At 41.6% G+C, this 20,901-nt stretch overlaps 1 protein-coding gene across 3 annotated transcripts in view; it reads right to left on the reverse strand.

Moving 5' to 3' along the window:
- The window catches only part of wdr11 (WD repeat domain 11), a 157,924-nt gene extending 145,213 nt beyond the window's left edge, over positions 1 to 12,711 (reverse strand). For all 3 annotated transcript variants that reach the window (XM_070542160.1, XM_054749853.2, XM_070542161.1), the window contains exons 1-4: positions 12,501 to 12,711; positions 9,339 to 9,450; positions 3,730 to 3,883; positions 3,410 to 3,583 (exon numbers count right to left, since the gene is read on the reverse strand). In XM_070542160.1, the coding sequence (XP_070398261.1) occupies positions 3,410 to 3,583; positions 3,730 to 3,883; positions 9,339 to 9,450; positions 12,501 to 12,586 (526 nt within the window). In that variant the 5' untranslated portion in view covers positions 12,587 to 12,711. The remainder of the gene's footprint in view (positions 1 to 3,409; positions 3,584 to 3,729; positions 3,884 to 9,338; positions 9,451 to 12,500) is intronic.
- Between the last annotated feature and the right edge of the window lie 8,190 nt (positions 12,712 to 20,901).

The following is a 20,901-nucleotide window of genomic DNA, read 5'->3' on the forward strand; positions in this document are numbered from 1 at the left end:
GGTACAGTTGGCTGTGAAGACGAAGTTCTCTGGTTTGTTTACTATGACCCAAGCCTCGTACGTAGCAGTCTTGTGTCCTTGTCTTTGGCTAGGAAGGACTTCTGCCTTGAAGACGCAAAACTCAGAGTCTATGTCGTGATGTTTTACTTTCTGTACGTGGCCACAGACAACATAGTTGTATGCATCTAACGATGTGTATGCCCGTAGCTTCTCACGTGTGTACTTACTGGGCCTCTCCACTAAAAACGTATACATATCTGGCCACTGGATATCTGGCCACGCACCTACATCTTCCACCCATTCCGTAATGCCACAGGGATCCGGGAGTCTGTTGCCATTCGTTAAAGTGAGTTTAATAATATAACATTCAACATTTGCCGATGATAACCCCGCAGCGTAGCTTGATAAAGCCTGACACAACGCCATTCTCTGTTTCCAAGCTGCGCGCGCATTCTCGCTGACGTCATGTTGTTTACAAACAGTAAAAGGGTCTATATGGGCAAATGTTAAGTGACAGCGTGATGTAGATCTGTTTTCGATCAGAAGACAATGCAGGAGATAGGTGTAGGAGACTATTCTCACCTTCAGCCTGCATGAAAAAATCTCATGACTGATTCACCCCTGTCAGTGCGGCCCAGGGCAGCTGTGGCTACACAGGGCTGTACGGTAACATTTGTAGCTTACAGCAGTGTTGCTACGAAGGTTGTAGGTTTTGCAAAACAGAACAAAACGTTGTAGCGCCAGCATATAAAATGTGTTACAATCTAAAAAGTAAAAGTAGTTCTTACAATTACTTAAACACACTGAAAAACACCAGTAGTGCATTTGATTAAAACACAAAAACAACCACCAAAGCTAATTCCTGGTGGCGCGAGTCTCACTCACGTACTTAAAGCTGATTCTGAAATCTCTTCATACATTCGTGTCAGTGTAATCTTGAAAAGAACATTTTCTTTTATGCAAATTAGTGTAGATTTGTAAATTACAGACGTCTGTCGTCAACGGCGTAGACATAGAAGAGTAGACTCCACGCTGATCGCTTCTGTCGCATTTTCGTGGTCTAATTTTTATAAACTGTATGGTTAACAGGATGTTTTAGCTAAGGCTTTAGCTCTGTGGAGATCTGGAGCTCTCAAACTGTGGTAGATTGTCGTTCATAAACCCACTCACACACGTGTTGGGTATTTTTATAATTGTACCTTTTTGAGGCCTAAAAGATGCCCATTTTGTGTTATTAACACTTCATGAATCTCTGTTTTCGCCAACTGTTGCTGTTCATGAAAGGTTGAGCAAGGATGTTGATTGTGGGTTTCCAACTGAAAACTGTACCTCTGTAACCTGAGAAGGCCCGCCTTCTCCCCCATCCTTTGCTGAATAAAGCCCCTGGGAAACTGAGGAGACTTGGGGAGTGACGGGGGAAAAGCCTCGGAGGAGGTTTTTCCCTGCGTTAACTCTCCATTATTTTGGGGACTCAGGGTAAAATGTCTCCCTTATTGTCATGTGTGTTATTTCAGGTTCCAGGGTTATGGAGATTAAATATTACCCCACATGTAATTACTTAACATTTTGGTGGAGATGCCGGGGATGAAGAGCTGGTGACCTGAAGGCTTTCCCCAGGAACAGAGGGGGGCTGGTTAGCTCCATGGAGGGGTTTCTGCGCCCAGCTCTCGCATGACGATTCATGGACATTACAAATAATCTCTCTCTCTCTGTGTGTGTCGTCCTTTAAGGTAATATGGGATAAATCTAAAATTACCTATCAACACGCCAAAATGAGAGCTCACTTTATCATTCATCAGGATAAATACATGCGAGTTTGTTTTACGTTCACAAAAGAAAAACCAACAAGTTCCCGTATGATCGTTAAATGAACTTGTTCAAGTACAACACCGCCGTGTTGTATTTATAAGCTTTTCCCTTCTCAGATGTACCTTGGTTTGGTGCAGGTTGTTTTTGTTTCTTCTTGTTCGTTTGCTTTTCTGTTCTGTTAAAGGTTTAAAATAAGACTGCAGCTATTGGGTATTTTAGTATTTGAATACTCTATTGAATCTCCTGATTAATCAAATATTCCATTTGACAATGTTTCAAGTGCAACGAGACCGCGGTCTGCTGCTAAAAATATGAAATAAAACTCCAAAATTATGAGGCTGAAATGTCAGACTCTTTTTATAAAAGGCTCCATAATATGTATAAAATTGGTGTTGTCTAGTATCCTCTTTCCCATCTGATATTTATAATTAGATATTTTATGAAAAAAAACTGAACTTCATTTCAGTAACATTTTAGGTTTGTACTAATATCACTCATCTTAGTCAAAAGAACATATCTGAATATATCCACAGTTAAACTATGATCAGTAGAATGTAAAGGATTTCATTAGTATTTTCTGTAGTAGCTACAAGAAAAGCTAAATTAGCAATAATCCAGTTTAAATTATGTTTGAAGATAGACACGTTTGTGAGATACATACTACAGTGGCTTGCCATATAAGTGCTGCGGCGTATGGAGCAGACTTGAAGCAGCAGCCTGAGTACTGCGGTTCTGCTCCGGTTCGGCTTTATTCCATAGGAACAAACAGGATGATGGGGATTTTTCTTCCGCTTGTAAAGTTAGGATATTCTTAGTTTCTCAACCATCGTGTTTTTTCGGAACCCCACCTGATCGTGAGCCTGCTACCCGCTAGCATTAGCCAATCTGCCCAAACTTTGGACTGTTTCTGCCTTTGTATCTCTGCTGGTCTTTAGGTTTTCCTCCACAGCACCTAGATTAGCACATTGTGCGCCAGTAAAAAGCATCTTTCTTACACAATAACAAGCAACTTACACTGTTCAATAAAGGGGGAACAAGTAAGTTGAAAAGATGTCGCACCAGTGCTATGTCTGCACACTTTGTACAGCCCTGCTACATCATAGCTCCTCCCCACCAGCATCTGAACATATGCGTGAACGAGTGAATGATTGTGTTGTGAAGCGCTTGGGGGGGTTGTAGAACGCTAAGAAGGCGCTATACAAACACAGGCCATTTACATTAAAGTTAAAGTCCCATTAATTCATCACACACTGGTGAAATTCATCTCTCATGTGACCCATCCCCGTGGGGAGCGGTGAGCTGCAGCTGCGGCTGTGCTCGGGAACAATCCAACCCCTTAAAACTGAGTGTCAAGCAGGGAGGCACTGGGTCCCATTGTTAAGGTCTATGGTATGACCTGACCGGGAATTGAACCTCCATCTCCCAGTCCCAGGGCAGACACTCTACCACTAGGCCACTGAGAAGGTAATTATAGGTATTATAATCAGAAATAATCCGCATCTTTAAGACACGGTAAATCAAAGGCCACACATGCCAGAAATCAAAAACCGAATAAACTGAGGCTGAGTCGGATTTTTGTGGAGTTACTACATTCACCTACATGCCATGTTAGAGGCATCAAAGGGGTCAAAGGAAAAGGACAGGATATTCTCAGCGTAGCTCTTCTTCCACAGCTTGGTGCCTGTGTCTCCGTTCCACAGAACAATGTAGTTTGGAGGGTGAACGGCTAGCAGGAGATCACGAGATGCATCCTGATTCCACAGCCACTCCATATCTGACAGAGAAAGAGAGCAAACAGAGAATAAATGTAACCCAGAAGAAGTAAAAGAAGCACGTTCACAAAGACGTGTGCATTGTCCATTTTGTTGACAAGTTGAAGAAATGTTCATTTAAAAGCTCCGTGGTTCTATAGATTCATACCCTGGATCGGTTTGGAGTGCTCTTGGATCTCACAGTGAGCCGTGCCGCTGACCACATCCCACACAATGATCTTCCCAGATGCATCTCCAGAGGCGAGCCGCAGACAGTAAGGCGAGCTTATGTTGTGGTAATAATTTTCCCTCGACCATTTCACCTGGCAGAACAAAACACTGAATGAGTTTTGGCTTGGCTCAACACATGCGGACAATAATCCGCATCCTAGGATTGAGCGCTCTCGACTTGGAGCAGTTGAGCAGGAAGCAAAGCCAGAGCTGGCCCACTTAGGGTAATGGAGGGAGTGGTCAATTTCGTTTGTCTTTTCAAATGGACTTTGAGGAGCTCTTTAACATGTTCTGTTTAAAAAATGAATAAACTAATTGAAGTCAGGCACAGCAAAAGACGTTTGGATGTAGAAAGCGGCAACTAGTGTTTAGCGCTCTCTCGTGTCCTCTGTTAATGCAGGTTTTTGGTTCTGGCAGAACCGTCTCGGGGAAGACGTTCAAGAGGAGGGGTGAGTGTCCCGTAACAGTGTTTGTGTTGAAAACCTAGCTTGTTCTGTAGATTCGCTATAGCAGCTTTAATGAGGTTCGGGGTGGGTTCTGGAAGTTTTGACGTGTTATTTGTAGGCTTTTCCCAGATTGCCGGTGGAACTGAGCCATCTGTGATTTTCAGGTTAAGTATAAAGCAAGAAACAATAAAAGCGTTAGCTAACATGCTAAATTGTTTTACAATAACATAAATTAGTTATGTTAGAGCAGAAAAGTTGCTAACAGGGTCGAAAACGGAAGATAAAACCCTCAGGAACAAGACTTGGGCGTTGCTGTGTTCTGGAGGCGTGGCTTGGGGGGGTGGGGGGGTTACAGCGGGTTAAACCTTTGAATTCCGTATATTCAAAATGTAGGTTGTCAGACTAGCAAGAGAAAAGTTCTCCTGTTCCACCTTTAATTGAAATCTGCCAGCTGTGCTTACTTTGTGACTGAGGTTTTTCCAGTGAATCTTTATGATCAGGGCTTTTAGGGTGTCCCACGCATCCATTGGACCGTAATCTAGACTTTGTGGTGGCCACTCAGCTTTTTTTATGGATGCAGCAACCACATCCTCCAGGTGTTTTTCACGTTCTGTAGTTTTTATGAAACCTTTCTCTGCGTTGATGGAATATAAAGTCGTTGTCAGGAGAACAACCGACGACAGTCAGGGAGAAATCCATCAATTTGACTCAACCGCAAATTTGATCCCACACAAAGATTGGTAAAGTTACGAGGCAGGAATTTTCAGGATTAATTAATTACATCTGTATGATGAAGCAGAAAGGAACATTTCACACCACTGTGTGAAAACAGATTTTAGAAGACTTTTAATTCTGGCTCTGTTGGAGGTTTTTGTCTACATTGTATAATACTGAAGAAATTAATTACAAGGACAACACAGCAACGTGTTTTTCTGAAGAGGAAAACGAGTTTTACAACTTCATACTGAAATAAAGGATTATTTCTGTGTTTTTGTTTTTCAGCAGACATGCTTTTTAATATTGCTGCTGCTCCCCCCCTGCACTGATAATCACTGTAGTATTTTTTGCCCATTTATTACCTTTCTACAGCACACACCAACACACACAGACATGCACACAGTGGGACTCTGTCAGTACAGAAACTACCTTTATCATTAGTACTGGCCTAAACAGTGAGGGAGACCTGAAACTGAGCCAGAGTGTGGCAAAGCACCAGACTAAAGTCACACTGATGCTGGGACATGAATTTTCCTTAAAGAATATTATATCAAATGTCCTGAAAATGCACAAAAACCACACAAAGCTGGCATACACATAAAAACTATGTATACAAAGACATACATATAAATGCAGCATCAAAAATGACGTTTGGTCCAAATAAAAAGGAACACAAATGTTTTATGTTTTACATTATCAGACTAACAACTGTTCATGCCTAAATGTAAATGTTCAACAATACTGTATTGATTATATCTTCGTTAAGTTTGGATTTTTTCCAACAGCTTAATTTACTGAATGCACTCATATTTAATTAGAGGTTGGTGCAGAGGAGCTGGAACTTTGTTTAATTTATTGGAATCAGTGGTGGATTTTGTAGCTGCTTACTTCTTCTACTTAGTTTAAAATTCACTCAAGCTAACAGCTGTGGAATATTTACTGCTTTTCTGTTGTTGCAAGGCAATAAAGTGCAAGTTCTGTATGAGTGGAAATCAATGGGTTTTGGGAAAATGCAACGAGTGTTGGTGACACCATTTGGGCAAGGCAGCTTCTTCTGTGAAGCACGTTTCATACACAGAAGCAATTCAATGTGCTTTCCATGTGCCAGAACAGCAAGAACATAAAACATTCAAATCAATGTGACAACATAAAGCAGCAGATCTTTAATCTAATTTAAAATACACAAATAAAATCAGATCAAATTTAACATTTAGATGTGAGAATAAGATAAAAAAGAAGGTGCAGCATAAGAGATTCATTCGAAGGCTGGTGAATACATGAACGTTTTCAATTTTGATTGAAGCCACTGGAGTTGGGGTATATGTGTGTTCATGAGGAAGCTGATTCCGTGTGCAACACCGAGCCCCCACAATGCGGGTGAAAAATTGAGGCAAACCCGGAAATGAAATAAATTGCAGTTCCACCCTCATCCACTAGGGGCTAGTGTCAGAAGCGAGCAAATCTTCATTGACTCCCATGTTAAAAATACCAATTTCACAGCAGAAATAAACATGTTTACAGCCTGGTACCAAAACATGTTTTTGGTTTAAATGATCTAGTTTACACTCATGACAACTCTGAGGGGGGTGAATTTTTTTCTCACTCTTCTGTTTAAGTGGATTAAAAGCCTAAAATTCTGTATAATTAATGAGCATCAGACCCACGTGACCACAGAGCTAGCTCCGTGGAAAGGCCTCAGTAGAGCCTCGGTCTGGCCTGGAAACTGTTCCAGGATTTTGAGTCTCTGTGCGTTCTTTTTTGGATATTATTTGTGCAATTGTTGGACAAAATGACTTGCTGTGGCATTAATTGCACTAACAGAGCGTCCAAGGAGTCTCCACTTCATTTTTTTTCGGTAAGTAAAATTATATTTATGTATTTTAGGTCACTGCCGAGCTGAGCTTAGATTTTAACATGTACTGTTTAACCATGAAATGTAAATGTAATAGGGTAAAACCCAGTGCATTTAACATAATGCTGCACTTTAGAAAATGGGTTGAAATATAACATGTTGGTGGAGCTGGGTTCCCACTATTGGCTTGTGGAGCTCTTCTCCCCTCCCTGCAGCTCGGCGCATCTCTGTCTGATCGCGGCTTCTGTGTGCTGCGCGGGCTGCCGGCTTGTGGAGCTCTGGGATGGAAACCTTTCCACCCGGTTCTCCCCAGCGGCAGCTCTGCACATCTCAGATCGCAGCGGCGCTTGTCTGCTGTGCGGCTGCCGGCTTGTGGAGCTCTCGGGAGACCTCTGTGTTCCACCTGGTTTTACCCAGCGGTCAGCTCAGAAGCTCTGGTGTTGTGCACAGTTAACTCCAGTTGTAGCTAGGTTGCTACCTCTGTTAGCTTAACTTCCACCTCCGCGTTAGCTTTGGGTTAGCTTCAGGTTAGCTTGTAGCTAGTTTGACCGGGTGTCGTCAGTTGATCCCAGCCTTAAAGCCCCACCTTCAGCTCCACCTCTCTTCCCTTTTGTGGAATTGTCTGGGCTTGACGGAACCAGTGACACGGTCAAAATGGCGGTGGTGGCCACCTCCCATTTATCTTCAAAAATGTGTTATTGGAGCCAATGGAAACCCATTGTCCAATATTTATATGTCGATAGTGCAGCATAGTAGCTAAAAGCAACTTCACCCTGTTTGGTTCTGACCCGGAGTTCTACCAGCTGACTGATATACGGCACGGAAATCCAGCATGTGTTTTGCCCCCATGCTATTGAGTAGGGCTGAACGATTAATTGCATATGCAATTAAATTGCGATGTGACAAAAGGAGATTTTCTAATCGCAAAGGCTGCAATTTGACTGGCAGCGAGTGGTTAGCACTAGGGATGGGTACCGAATTCGGTACTTTTTAAGGTACCGACCGAATTCCATAGTACCGACTAGGGTTGTCACGGTAACCGGTATAGCGGTAAACCCCGGTAAAAAAGTTGACAATAAAAATAACCGTCCAGTTTTTAAAAAACTTAATTATCTCGGTGGGTTTACCGTGGACGCGGTTTAGGCGCGGTGACCCTTACCAGCCACCGTCACTTCTGCTGAAGTTCCCGCGCACACGCACTTTTTAATTTGCAACCAAAACTTTGAAGCTGAAATAATGGCCGAAGGAGGAGATGGCAGCGCCCAGGACATCCATCAGCCCTCAGAGAAGACTAAATCGGAAGTATGGTCATATTTTGGATTTCTGAAAAATGCTGAGGGACAGTTAATAGAAGACAGCTATCCCGTTTGCAGAACGTGCAGGGAACAAGTGTCTGCAAAAGGCAGCAACACTTCGAATCTAATGGCACATCTGTGTGACCATCACCCACGTCTCTACAGCCAGTGCAAGGTAAGTTAACATTAGCATTTTAGCTTAAATGCATGACGTGAGGACTTTTGGTTGAGGGAGAATGCAACGAGTCACTATATACTGCAGCCGCAGCGCCCTCTGCCAGCATTTAAACCGTGTCACGGACACCCTGTTGCTGGATGAAGCATCTTATTTGTTGATGATGAAGAGAAATATACCATTAGTTCCTTGTCATTGATTTGTTTACTTATTCAATGCCATTTATACTTGAACATTTGGATTTGATTACATAGTGTAGTAGTTATTTTAGTAATTTGTTTAAAGTGGATATTTATTTTAAATACATATTTTTTTAAGGTTGACTTGTACAGCGCTCAAGTCAAGTGTGGACTGGAGTTTTAGACTTTCATTTTCACATATTCACAAATATCACAAGCCTGAATCTGTTCCGCCATGTTGCTAAAGGTTAGCTTCTACTAGCCAAGAATAATGCATGCAATGAGAGTTGAAAATGTTCAAGTTCACTATGCATATGCAATTCAGAGTGGCTCATCATAGTTCAAGAAGATCAAGTATTACTAGGGATGGACAATATATCAGCATCAATATCGGTATCGGCCGATGTTAGTCATTTTTATCGGTATCGGTTCGATAAATAAAACCGGGTCGATATGTTTTCCATCTCATCTCCATTTGTTTGCCCGTTTCAGAGGGTGGGGGGGTGATGTGTAACTGTTTAGTCACGTGACAGTGATTGTAATCATTTCAGAAGCATAAATGTGTGTGTTGTGTGTTCATAAAAATGTAAATTCAGCTTTAATCATTTTCATTCTATACAAAATTTGCTGATTTTAGATGCATTAATGTCAGCATATCGGTTTCGGCAAATATTGGTTATTGGCCATAACAGTGATCTTAATATTGGGTACAGGTATTTCATATCGGTGCATCACTAAGTATTACACGTCTTTTTGGTGAACGAGACCTTAAAGCTCTGCACAGAATAATTATTAAATGTAAGCCAACAACCATAACAGGAGGAAACTATGAAGATAAGCAATTCTTCTGAACAAAAGAATCAACAAAGCTTATGGGGCTCACCTTAACCACGTTTGCTTTGTGCCTCTCCAGAACCTGGATGGTCTGAGCTGTTTTTGGGTCGATTATGAGAATGCTGGAGTGACATCCTTGAGCTATCAGACCCTGCACACCCCTACAGGACATCCAAGCCAGGACAGAAAGCATCAGTGACAAGATAGAAGGAAACCAGATGTGAGCAAAACACAGCTTTTTCCACATAAAAGGAAATATGCTAGTTCCACTGTGTGATTTAAGTGATTCTATAAACGAAGATAAAGTAGAACCCTAATTTAGCCTGTTAACATTAGAACACTCTTGTTTATTTTGGAATTTCCCTGTTTTCATTTCTCCATTTGTATCCAACTTCTCATCTTTTTGTGTGTACACCAATTCTGCATAAGTCAGCATGAAACAAGAAAATTCATAAATCACTTCAAAACTTGCTGTAATTTCAAAGCACAAAACAAAGGTAAAGCAATGTTATTCTGATAAACCCTCCAGTGGAGCACAAAACAGTGGTCTTCGTAATGCTCCTGTTCCTAATTAACATAAAAGTCAATCACTTTTAAATTGGCCTTGGCCCTAGGGCTGCTCAATTAATCGAATTTTAATCACGATTACGATCTGAGTTTTGAACGATTATAAAAAACAAAACAAGCCGATTATTTGCTCCTCCCGCCTGCGCTGCCCCGAGTTGCAAATGAAGCGCTCCTCCCACAGTGTTGCCAATTTAGCGACTTTGACGCTATTTCTAGCAGCTTTTCAGACCCCCTTCTTGACTTTTTAACTTAAAAGTATCTAGTGAACACCTCAGAAACATCTCTGGTAACCCTTAGCTACTTTCTGGATAACTGTCGTCGACATTTCCTGCAGGTTAGCTAAACACCGCCTGCTCTCCGGACCGTTCTTCAGGACATTAGGAAAGGGAATGATGAAGCGATGTCGGTCGCTAAAAAAACAGCTCTCGGAGCCGGCTCCTTGTTGGAGCAACCAGAGTGAGTGACACACACACCGCACCTGCGGACTCCTGAGCCACTAAAAACGGCTAAATGTGCGCGTGCGGCGCGCTAAACACACGTGCAGCTTGCCCCGATTGCTGTGAGACCGGGTTGGGGGTGGGGGGTGCAGCTGTGGTTGGGACAATTATTACATTAACTGATGGACTTGTAAATAAATAGTTTATAAATAAGGTAGAAATAAGTTCCTCACGCTGATAAATAATAACTAATCTCTCTGAGGATACGGTGCTAGTGCACTCTCCTACAGCACCTTGACACGACTAAATACGTATTATGCAATTTTTTGTGAACATCAATTTATTTGCATGTATTTGTTATGAATGCCACAGTATAATTCTTGCTGTCAGTATTTGCAAGATATTGGTATTTGGGTCTGTACTGGTTAGACTTAAATGAGTTAAACCAAGGTCATAGCCCTTGGGTCATAAACTATGTATGAGCTATAAGTATATTGGTCTTTTTATACTGGGAATCAGGAGTTCTTTTAGTGATCATCTTGTTTCTTATTTTCGTCCTGATTGTGCCCTGAGCAGTTTTATGACTGAATAAAAACAAATAAAATCAACATAAATTGAAAAATCGTCCTAAATAATCGTGATCTCAATTTCAGTCACCATAATCGTAATTATTATTTTTGCCATAATCGAGCAGCCCTACTTGGCCCAGCTTGTCGCCACCAACAGCCAACAAAACTGCAAATCAAATTAATTGTGACTAATTTTATTAGCATTTTTCAAGTACAAGTGTAACTCAAAACAATTCACAAACTATAAAAGGATTTATAAACACAAGCATTGAGAAAAAACTAAACACTAAATATCAAAACAATAACTAGGCTTTTTGGAAATTTGTTAAAAGATGTGAAACATGAAAGAAAGTGCAAAAAACGAGCAAAACCAATTACTTTAAATAATAACAATAAAAATGATTGTTGGTCTTAAAAACCACAAGGAGAATTGGACTTCTGCTGAAATGCCAACGCAGAACTTCAACTTCTCCCTAAACCCAATCAGGGTGATTGTGTTAATAATCTCATAGCAGATCATGAGATAGTTGTCTAACACACCTTCAAGCCACAGTCCATTTTACATTATGCAATTATCTCAGCAAAAATATCAAGAACTTCCTGCCAGGAACAACCTAGGACGCCGAGGAAGTGCTACATGAAACCCCATGGAAATAATTGTATGGTGTGAGGTATGGTTTAGTTTTTCTACTGCCGGTATTGATAGGTAAAGGTCAAATCGACCAATGACCGATTTGTGCTGCCGATATTTTGGGCCGATTTCCATGGCTGATATCTAGACCTTTTCCAACTCATTTTCGCTTAACATTGCTAAAATATCACTAATAACATCAGTTGATTCACAAAACTCCTAAAACCACATCGGTTTTTGAACACTGAGTTTAACCAGCTGTTAAATCTTAATTTTGTGCACTGCTCAGTGTTAAAATCAGACTTCTAACTAAAGTTAATCAAACAAATGAGTAAACTGACCAAGAATGAAACACTCAAAATTGGTCAATTACAAGAAACTTTAGTTCAAAATAAGTTTTTGAGCATTTATTAAGCAGATATTATAATTAATATACATTAAAATAAATGCTGCTGCAGCACCGGGCTGCCCATTGATGTGCCTGACTTTAAATCGGCTCTACTAAGGAGTTGTATCGGCCGACGTCGATATATATAAAAAATTGTAAATTTCTGCCTGATTTATCGGTCTACCCCTAATTGTGATGTGAAATAGAAAGAGTACTGAAGGTCTATTTAATATTGATTGATAACAGCAATACTATTTAGTCTTAGCTGCACTCAGACCAGCCATTAACTCATTGGTTAGGAGAGATCGAGTTTAACTGAACTGGATACAACTATTTATTTATTTATATATAGTCGTGGGTCTTAAAAGTACTAACAAAGAAAAGGCCAAGCAGCAAAAAAAAAAAAAAGTCACATCACATGATACAAAAGTCGGGAGTCTCGATGACAGTTTAACCAAAACCTGCACCAACAGCAGCCGCTGAGGCTTGCCACCGGTTTGCAGAACTACGACCAACCGTTTCGTTAAACCCATTCATAAATAAAACGACTTATCTGTCAATGGCGTTGTATTTCTAGGCTGAATTGACAATTTATGCTAGCGACAGTGACAGTACTCACCAATCTACTGCGGTTTTATTCTGCAAATTCAAAGTGCCAGTCAGCGTCCGAGCGGCGAGTTTAATGTTGACCGTGTAAGGAATCATATCTGATAGTTAGTATTTATACTACATCCGCAGAAATTAACTGTTGCCTGCTAAATTAGTTTAGCTTCCCTGTTTCGGCTATGTTGTGAATTGTAACAGGAAGTGGTCGGTGTTTCGAAAAGAATACCGTCTAGGAACCGATTCCCTTAAAGAGTTCCACTTCATGGTATTTTTTAAAAAGACAAATTTTTTTGTTAAATGCGGACCTTTAGGAAAAGGGGGTGACAGTAATGTTTTTAATGGTTATTTAACAAATAATATTTCTTGGCTAGTTTTCTTTAATATTTCTGTCAAGTTTGCCAAATTTATGAGTTATCTCTCAGAGTAATGTTTATTTAATTATTTATTTTCTGATTAACCTTAAACATTTTCCTTTCCATTCAGTCTTTATAGACAAAATTAATAAAATTTCTTTTTCAATTTTGGAAGTTTTATTCACCTTTTTCATACCTGCTGTATTCCTGTTCAAAAAAGCATCTGTGGCATATTTTATTAAAAAAAAACAAAAAGAATAAAAGAAATCAGAGAATCGTTGGACTGTTTGTTTCATAAACAAAAACTTCCAGGACTTTATTTCCTCTAATTTCAAATGGACACAAAAACAAGATGTTAATAATGTATTTTTCCTGGTAGACTATTGAAGCTGTCACCTTGAAGCCAGGATTTCTGTTGTTTCAAGTTGTTTTAGCAAATGTATTTGCTTAACACTGGTTTGAATAACAAATAAACGTCTTGGAATCGATTTTCTTCTATTCGGACCAGAACCTCTCGCCACAAGAACTGTTTCTTCCCTTCTGCAGTTGGAATCACGAATGACGATCCTAAGACTGCCCACTCCAGTCATTTGGTTTCAGTTACCCTGTGTTGTGTTTGTTCCTAAACTGTTCTGCTATAGTAGCCATTTCTCTAATTATTGCCACTTTATATTTTTATTTTATCATGATTATATTCTTACTTCCTGTATTTGCGTTTCTCTTACTTGTATCTTTCTTTTTTGCACCAAGTACTGCAGCAATTTACAAATGTTGTGATTTCTTGCATTTATGGCAATAAAACCTTCTGATTCTGATTCTTCTGTTTTGGATCCGAACCTCTACAACTAATCCGCCCTCACAGATACGATCACACTGTAGAGACATAATATCAATAAGGGTTTAGCAATTAATAATAACAATTATTTGCTTCTGACTAAAAATATGAAATTCTGGGTGAAGCCGCTAAAGTTCATTTGAGATTAAAATGTTATAATAGTAAAAATACATCTTTAGGTGGCCGTGGTTGAACTGAGAGAGTGGTTGTTCAATGATCGGCAGGTGAGCAGGTCAATCCCAGTATCCTTGGGCAAGCTACCAAACCCTGAAAGTTGGACAGGACCTTGGTTGTTATACAAATGGCTGCCCACCTGCTCAGGAATGGGTGAAATGCAGAGAGTAATATCCCCAAAGGGATCAAATAAGGTATAAATTATGTATCAGTTTTTCTTTGATCTTGTGCCAAAAACAGTTATAATAACAACACATCTTTGGGGTTTCTGTTGCTGTGAAAAACTTTTATGAAGACGGGAAAATATCACAGAAGGAACACCCCCTACTGGCTGGCTGCAGAACACCACCATTAAAACGAATGACATTGCTCAGGCTGAAAGTAAAATAAAACAAACTTCCCTACTTTGGGTCATTTGTACCTTTTTATTTGATGTCATGGTTGCGCTTAAGTGAGGTTTACCTTCCAGAACCGCACCTGCTGGTGTTGTCACACCCACAACATTGTCTGATTTAGTACTTAGCTATGGAAATGGTATTTTCTTCTTCTTCTACTTCTCTCACAACTTAACGCTGAAAACCATCTTTTGCTGGATTAGTAATAGATCAACAACAAGCTGAAGCCTGATGTAACCCAGAATAGATCAACTAAAGCAGTGTGGTGTGTGTGTGTGAAATGTCAGATCAAGCACTTAGATGGAACTAGCACATGTGGGATTCACCTTGAGCTGACACAAAGAAAAAAGGCGCATTTGACAGATTGTGCTCATATGATGTATTCCCTTTTAGAAATAAATGTGATGTAATTGTATTTTCAGTGTTCAGGTAGTAACTTTTATATGTTAAATTTAGAAATTGTAATTTGGAGTCTACATCCTTTATCCATCAAAACCTGGGTTTGATCTAAATCTTCTGAGTAGAGAAATTTTGAAAAAGTACCCAAAAATGTTTTTGATGTTTATGTATTTGGCCAACAGCTCCGTCCACCGTGACTTTATAAACACGCTCATCCCTGTTTTTTTTTTTTTTGCATGAGATTGTAGGTTGGGCCTGTTTACATAATCGTATGTTGGAGCGTTTGTTACGTTTTTCCAACTAAGGCTTTATTGGTTGAATGTTGTCCTTACCTATGTTCCCTCCTGGTTAAGTCCAAAAACAGAAGCTGCAATCACTGGTCAAACAATTCCAACACGTTTAAAAATCCCACAATCTCGAACAGTTGTTGCCGAAAGTGCATTTTTGTGTTTTTGCGCCTTCATCCTGCTTGGATTTGTGTGGTTCACTCATTTAATCAGTACATTTGAAGTGGTCTCTAATTGGAAAGAATGTCTTGTACATAGTTTTCTGGGGTAAAAAAGCTCTGGTGCTCCTGTTTCAGGAACTAGAAATGAGCCACGTCACAGTTGAGCTTCAGAAGGCAGGATTTGGAGTCTCATTTCCTGATATTTGGACATCTCTTCTCTGATTGGCTAACAGCAACAAGACTACCACCGACTCTGTTTTATTACCACAAATAACACAAGCCTGGAGGAATTCTGCTGTGTGGTGGATGTGCAAATGCTAACAGTTAGCTTCTGCTAGCAGTGACATTCTCTGCTGTTTCCTGGATGCTAAACCAACAACAGCCTTCCCCGTCGTGAGCCGAGATGGGCGAGTCCATGAATGTTAAGTGACAGTGGGACGTAGATCTGTCAGGATTTTCTAATCCTGGAATTTCACCATCGATTTTCTAGCAGAAGCTAATGCTGGAGACAGGTGTAGGAGACTATTGTCATGATCAGCCTGCATGAAAAGCTCAGAGTGTCCGGTTAAAATTAGAAAAAAAGATGTAGACATGTTTTTTTCGGTATTCCACACCTTTATGGGCCATTTAAGACCCAGATGCACATGTTGAAATGGAGTGAGCTTTTTAAGATGATGCAGAGTTTTGTAAAGTGTCTGTCTTTGTCATGGCCTGGGGGATACCTCTAACCCAAGACACGCAGAATCAACAGCTCACGGATGGATGGTAAAAAAAATAGTATTTTTAAAACGGGAACTGAAGGAGCACTGGTAAGTCCAGTGGGGATCGAGAAACAGGAGCGCAGCGTCTGAGGGGGAGGGGAGAGCGGATACAGGTGAGTCCATGGATGCACGTCTGGGCGCAGAGAAAAGACTTACTGGGAGATGGGGAAGCACCGGAATGAGGGAGGGCAGGTTGAGAGCCGGGGTGTACCCAAGTGAGGGGTCCAGGAGAGGGAGAGTGAGGAGAGCAGGTCGGTAGGAGGAATGGAGAATGGTTCAGAGCTGCATCCAGAAGTCCTATGGGGAATGAGTGAGCAATCCTGAGAGGTCACTGAAACCAGAGACGTCCAAAAACCTGGACACGAGAGCACAGAAATTCAAGAATCACTAAGAGGCTAGACATTAGACACGTCGAGGTGTGCTCTCCATCCTCCTTATGTAGCCGGGCCCGCTGACTGCAAACCAGGTGCAGCTGGGAACCTCCCTCTCCTGCAACACACAGCTCAAAGGTGGAATGTTGAGAGGAGTACTCACCCCGGCTCATGACAGTCTTTGATGTATTTTCATCTGTATTTCTACTCTTTGACACTGTTTTTAGCCGCCATCTTGTCCAGGACTCTTTTGGAAAACAACACGTTTCAGCTTTTAATTGCTGAAAGTTAGATGTGCACCGATTCTGGTTTTGGGATGATTCTGATTTGTCTAAAATAATTACATTTAACTAAATAACCTTTTACTTTTAAATTAAATTGAAAAGTATCATTCTGGGGAGAAAAAACTCAGCTGGACTGCATGGCGGCACAGCTGTAGCACTGTTTTCTCACAAGAAGGCTGCAGGTTAAAATCCCAGCTGTAGCCTTTTGGTGTGCAGTTAGCGTGTTCTCCTCATGCATGCATGGGATTTCTCTGGGAACTACACGCATGTCAAGCTAACTGTGGACTAATTGTCTCTAGGTGTGAGAGAAGGACTGTTTGTCTCTGTGTGCCCCTGTGATGGGCTGGAGACGTCATGGAGGGTGTCCCTCACCTCTCGCCTGATGACTGCTGGAGTAACTCATGACCCTACTGAGGAATAAGAGGTTCAGAAGATGAGTGGGTAAGAGTAAATTAAGCTATTTTTATTATTGGCTGTTAAACAAGGAATGCACACAACATGATAGAAAAGCTGTCCAAACCCAACATCTCATTAAAACAGAGGGATCGAACAGGTTTCCAGGAAGCCCTACAGCCCACATGCGGCAGGTTACTTAAAGGTCAACACTAGGTTCGAAGCTATGACAAATATCCGTGTCACTTTGTTGCTTTATAAGTGATTATCCTTTCATTATTTTATATATTTCTTTTTTAAATCCATAAGTAAGTGATGGTTGACGCAGCTAATTGTTGCCTCTCTGGGCCACGGTTCAGACGTATTGAAATGTGACTCAGAAGCCGTCATCAGGCGCCGTAGCAGCTGTCCTTTTTTCTAAAGAAAGTGCAGCATCAGACCTCATGAGCTGAGCATGTTTTCAAACACTAGGCCATATAAAACCTGGTAAATTATTCACAATTAAACACCCGCTGAAGACCCCTGGGTGCATTTTAAATGATTATGTCTACTGATGGCATCGAGCCGGGAGACAAACCTGTTAGAGAATAAAGTACAGAAAACGAGAGTTCCCGCAACAGATGAACACAAGGAGTTGAGGCGGTTTTGTTCTTTTATAAACAATCTCTGCAGCTCAGAAGTGATTTGCAGGGATTTTTTATTCTTCTTCTTGCTCTTGGAGGGTGCAGACGCTTTTTTCCTCCTCTCCTCCATATCTTATCCTCAAGGCCTTTGACTGTCTGTGTGTGCTGGGTGCACGGCTGCTTCTGCATTTTTCTGGAAACTGGAAACTGAAATTCACTAAAATGGATTTCGTCAGTTGGTCACTCAACACGATTGATAAAATTTTTCAGCGATGAGAACGGGAGAAGGGGCTCCTGGATGCCCCTCCGTGACAGACCCAGTTGGACACATCATGGACTCCTGGAAACAGTGGAACTTGATTTGTTTATCTCAGCTGTCTGTGGAGGACTCCGAAGACGTGTGGACATTCATGGTGTTGGTGTCGGGTTTCCTGCTGATCAGCATTGGAGGCTACCTGGCTTACCGGAAAATGAACGAGCTGTCGAGGAATATTGGCCTGATCCCTGAGCTCAGAGATGGTTTGCACCGTGCTGTGAATTCACAGACTCACATAATTGTCAAGATGAATCGTAAGCTTGGGACTTTGGCCGAGATTCATTCTTTGGCACATAAGACGGATGCCATCAAGGATAGAGTGGACGAACCAGCACGGATTGGGATAGAGTAATGTCCATTATTGGGATTTTGAGAGGTTGAGGACCAACAAACTGTAAGACAAAGAGGAAATTATCTCTGTCTGGCCCCAAAACAATTTCTAATCGGAATCTGGCGTCCTTGAGCCTGCAAGGCTCCAACGAAAACTCCCCCCTCAGAAGATATGTGGAATGTGCCGTCGCTATGGCAACTCAACTCTGTCTCCTATCCCAGCCTGGGCGGGATTGCGGGAAGGCCGCTGAAACATTCCAGGGTCACTGCAACCCTCCAACCCTCAATGCTCCTCCCCCTATCCACACTGAGGTGACATGCGCTGCTTATCGTGGCTGCAGGAACTGAAGTTGGGATAGTCCCAACCCACCACCCCACCTAGTGGACACTTATGTTGTGTTGTCTGAAGTCTGTTGCATATCTGTCGGAGGTGGTTTTTTTTTTTTTGCAGAGCAAAGCTACCCTCCCGGTGGCGGGTAACTCTGAAGTGCCTTTTTTTCCTCCACCTGAACCAATCCTCATGTAACCCTCTGATCTCTATTAAAGTAGCGCGACACGGGGTTGCGAAAGACCACAGTCACCAATTCTTGTCATGTGTGTTGCCCATGTATGTCTGATCTCTGAATTGTGAGTACTGAAACTTTAATTTCCCTCTGGGATTAATAAAGTATCTTTGGATACTAGGATTAGAAGGGCCTGACAGATCTACGTCACACTGTCACTTAACATTCATGGACTCACCCATCTTCACTCACAACGGGGAAGGCTGTTGTTGCTTTAGCGTTCAGGAAACAGCAGAGACCATCTCTGCAAGTAGAAGCTAACGTTAGCATTAGCGTCTCCACCACACAGCAGAACTCCTCCAGGCTTGTGTTATTTGTGGAGATAAATCAATTTTGGAAAGCTAACAGTGGTATAGACACATTGCTGTTAGCCAAACAGAGGTGAGGAGTCCAAAAATCAGGAAATTGGCTCGTTTGAAGCTACTTTCTCAGTATTATCTTTAGAGCCATTACGGTAATAGTGTGCATTGTTACAATTATCAGGAGGGAATGAGTGGGTCAGAAATTATCCTGCCATGTGAACTCGGCCTAGCACCAAAATGTGTCTCAGAATCTTACAAACGCTGAGTGGCTGAATCAACCAGTTTGAATTGGATTGGTGCGTAGTGATTCCTTCACAAATTTAGGTGAGGCACTAAAAAAGAAAATTTTTGTTTCAAGACTTTCATTTTACAAGTGGCTGAGCAGAAGAGTTAGCTTAAATATGCTGATCCAAACAGTGATGTGGCTGGAAGAGTTTGGATTGGCAGGCTTGACAAATAAGCAAGGCAGCCGTGGAGAGCACAGAGAGGAGAAAGGGTGAGTTAACTGTCAGGAGGATAATTGTAGACTTTTGATTCACGGAACTGCGTCTGGGTAGTACCCGGGTTACTATGAGACAGAAAGGGAACGACCATCTGGCACAGGCTTGTCAGAGAGTCTGAGCTGACAAGCTGTCCTGCTGATGAGCTGATGTGCAGGAGCTGCATCGAGAGGAAATCAGGGATCACACAAGATGTTCCTTCACACTCGCTGGCGCCCACAGCGTGACAGACAAAAACACGACAGGAGTGAAAAGAAAGAAAACGAAACAAAAAGGGAGAGAGTCTGCTGCCAGCAGCGGCCACGACAGATCAGTTCAAATATGTCTTTATACTTTACCCTACTTGAAATGATACAGTATTGGCTGACTTGTTTGTGAACACACTTCCTGTTCCTTTTAAGGGTTAAAACGCAAAAGTAATGTGTGCCAATTATTATTTGAGGAATCGTAAAAGAAATGACACAGTGATGACCCAGAAACACCCACAGAGGTATAGGCTTTCCATAATCGTCTAAAACATAAAGTAGCTGTGTTCTTCTAAAAGGATAAAAAGTTTCTCTCCAAAATGACAAGAAAGTCCCTTGTTGTGCCAAACAAACTAAATTCCATGGCCTGGCCCAAATAAAAGGTCACACACTGTAATATTTTGTTGGACCGCCTTTAGCTTTGATTACGACTCACATTCGCTGTGGCGTTGTTTCGATAAGCTTCTGCAACGTCACCAGATATATTTCCATCCAGTGTTGCATTAACGTTCCACTAAGATCTTGCATTGGTGAAGGTGACCACTGCACAAAGCCTTCTCCAGCACATCCTAAAGATTCTCAATGGGGCTCAGGTCTGGACTCTGGTGTGAAAATGATGTCTCATGCTCCCTGAACCACTCTTTCACTATCTGAGCCCGATGAATCCTGCCATTGTCATCTTGGAATATGGCCGTGCCCTCAGAGAAGATGGAATAACCTGGTCATTCAGGATATTCAGGTAGTCAGCTGACCTCATCCTGTTGCTGAACCTAGACCTGACCAACTGCAGCAAGCCCAGATCATAGTCCTGCCCCCACAGGCTTGTACAGCATAGGCACTAGGCAGGATGGGTGCATCACTTCATCTGCCTCTCTTCTTACCCTGATGCACCATCACTCTGGAACAGGGTCCACCTGGACTCGGACCAGTTTTAACTCATTCACTGCCATTGACGACTAAAGTCATCATTTTAAATCCAACCGTTCACTGCCAATGACGACTAAAGTCATCATTAGCATTTTTTTTACTGTTTGGGCGTCGGAACGAGCCCCAGCACCGTGAGAACAAACATCTCAGCTCTAAAGCCGATCTTCATTCGCATACGTCACACGTCACGTGATC

This window comes from Nothobranchius furzeri, chromosome 12 (genome assembly GCF_043380555.1).
Source record: "Nothobranchius furzeri strain GRZ-AD chromosome 12, NfurGRZ-RIMD1, whole genome shotgun sequence".
In the NCBI taxonomy this organism is placed as follows: Eukaryota; Metazoa; Chordata; class Actinopteri; order Cyprinodontiformes; family Nothobranchiidae; genus Nothobranchius; species Nothobranchius furzeri.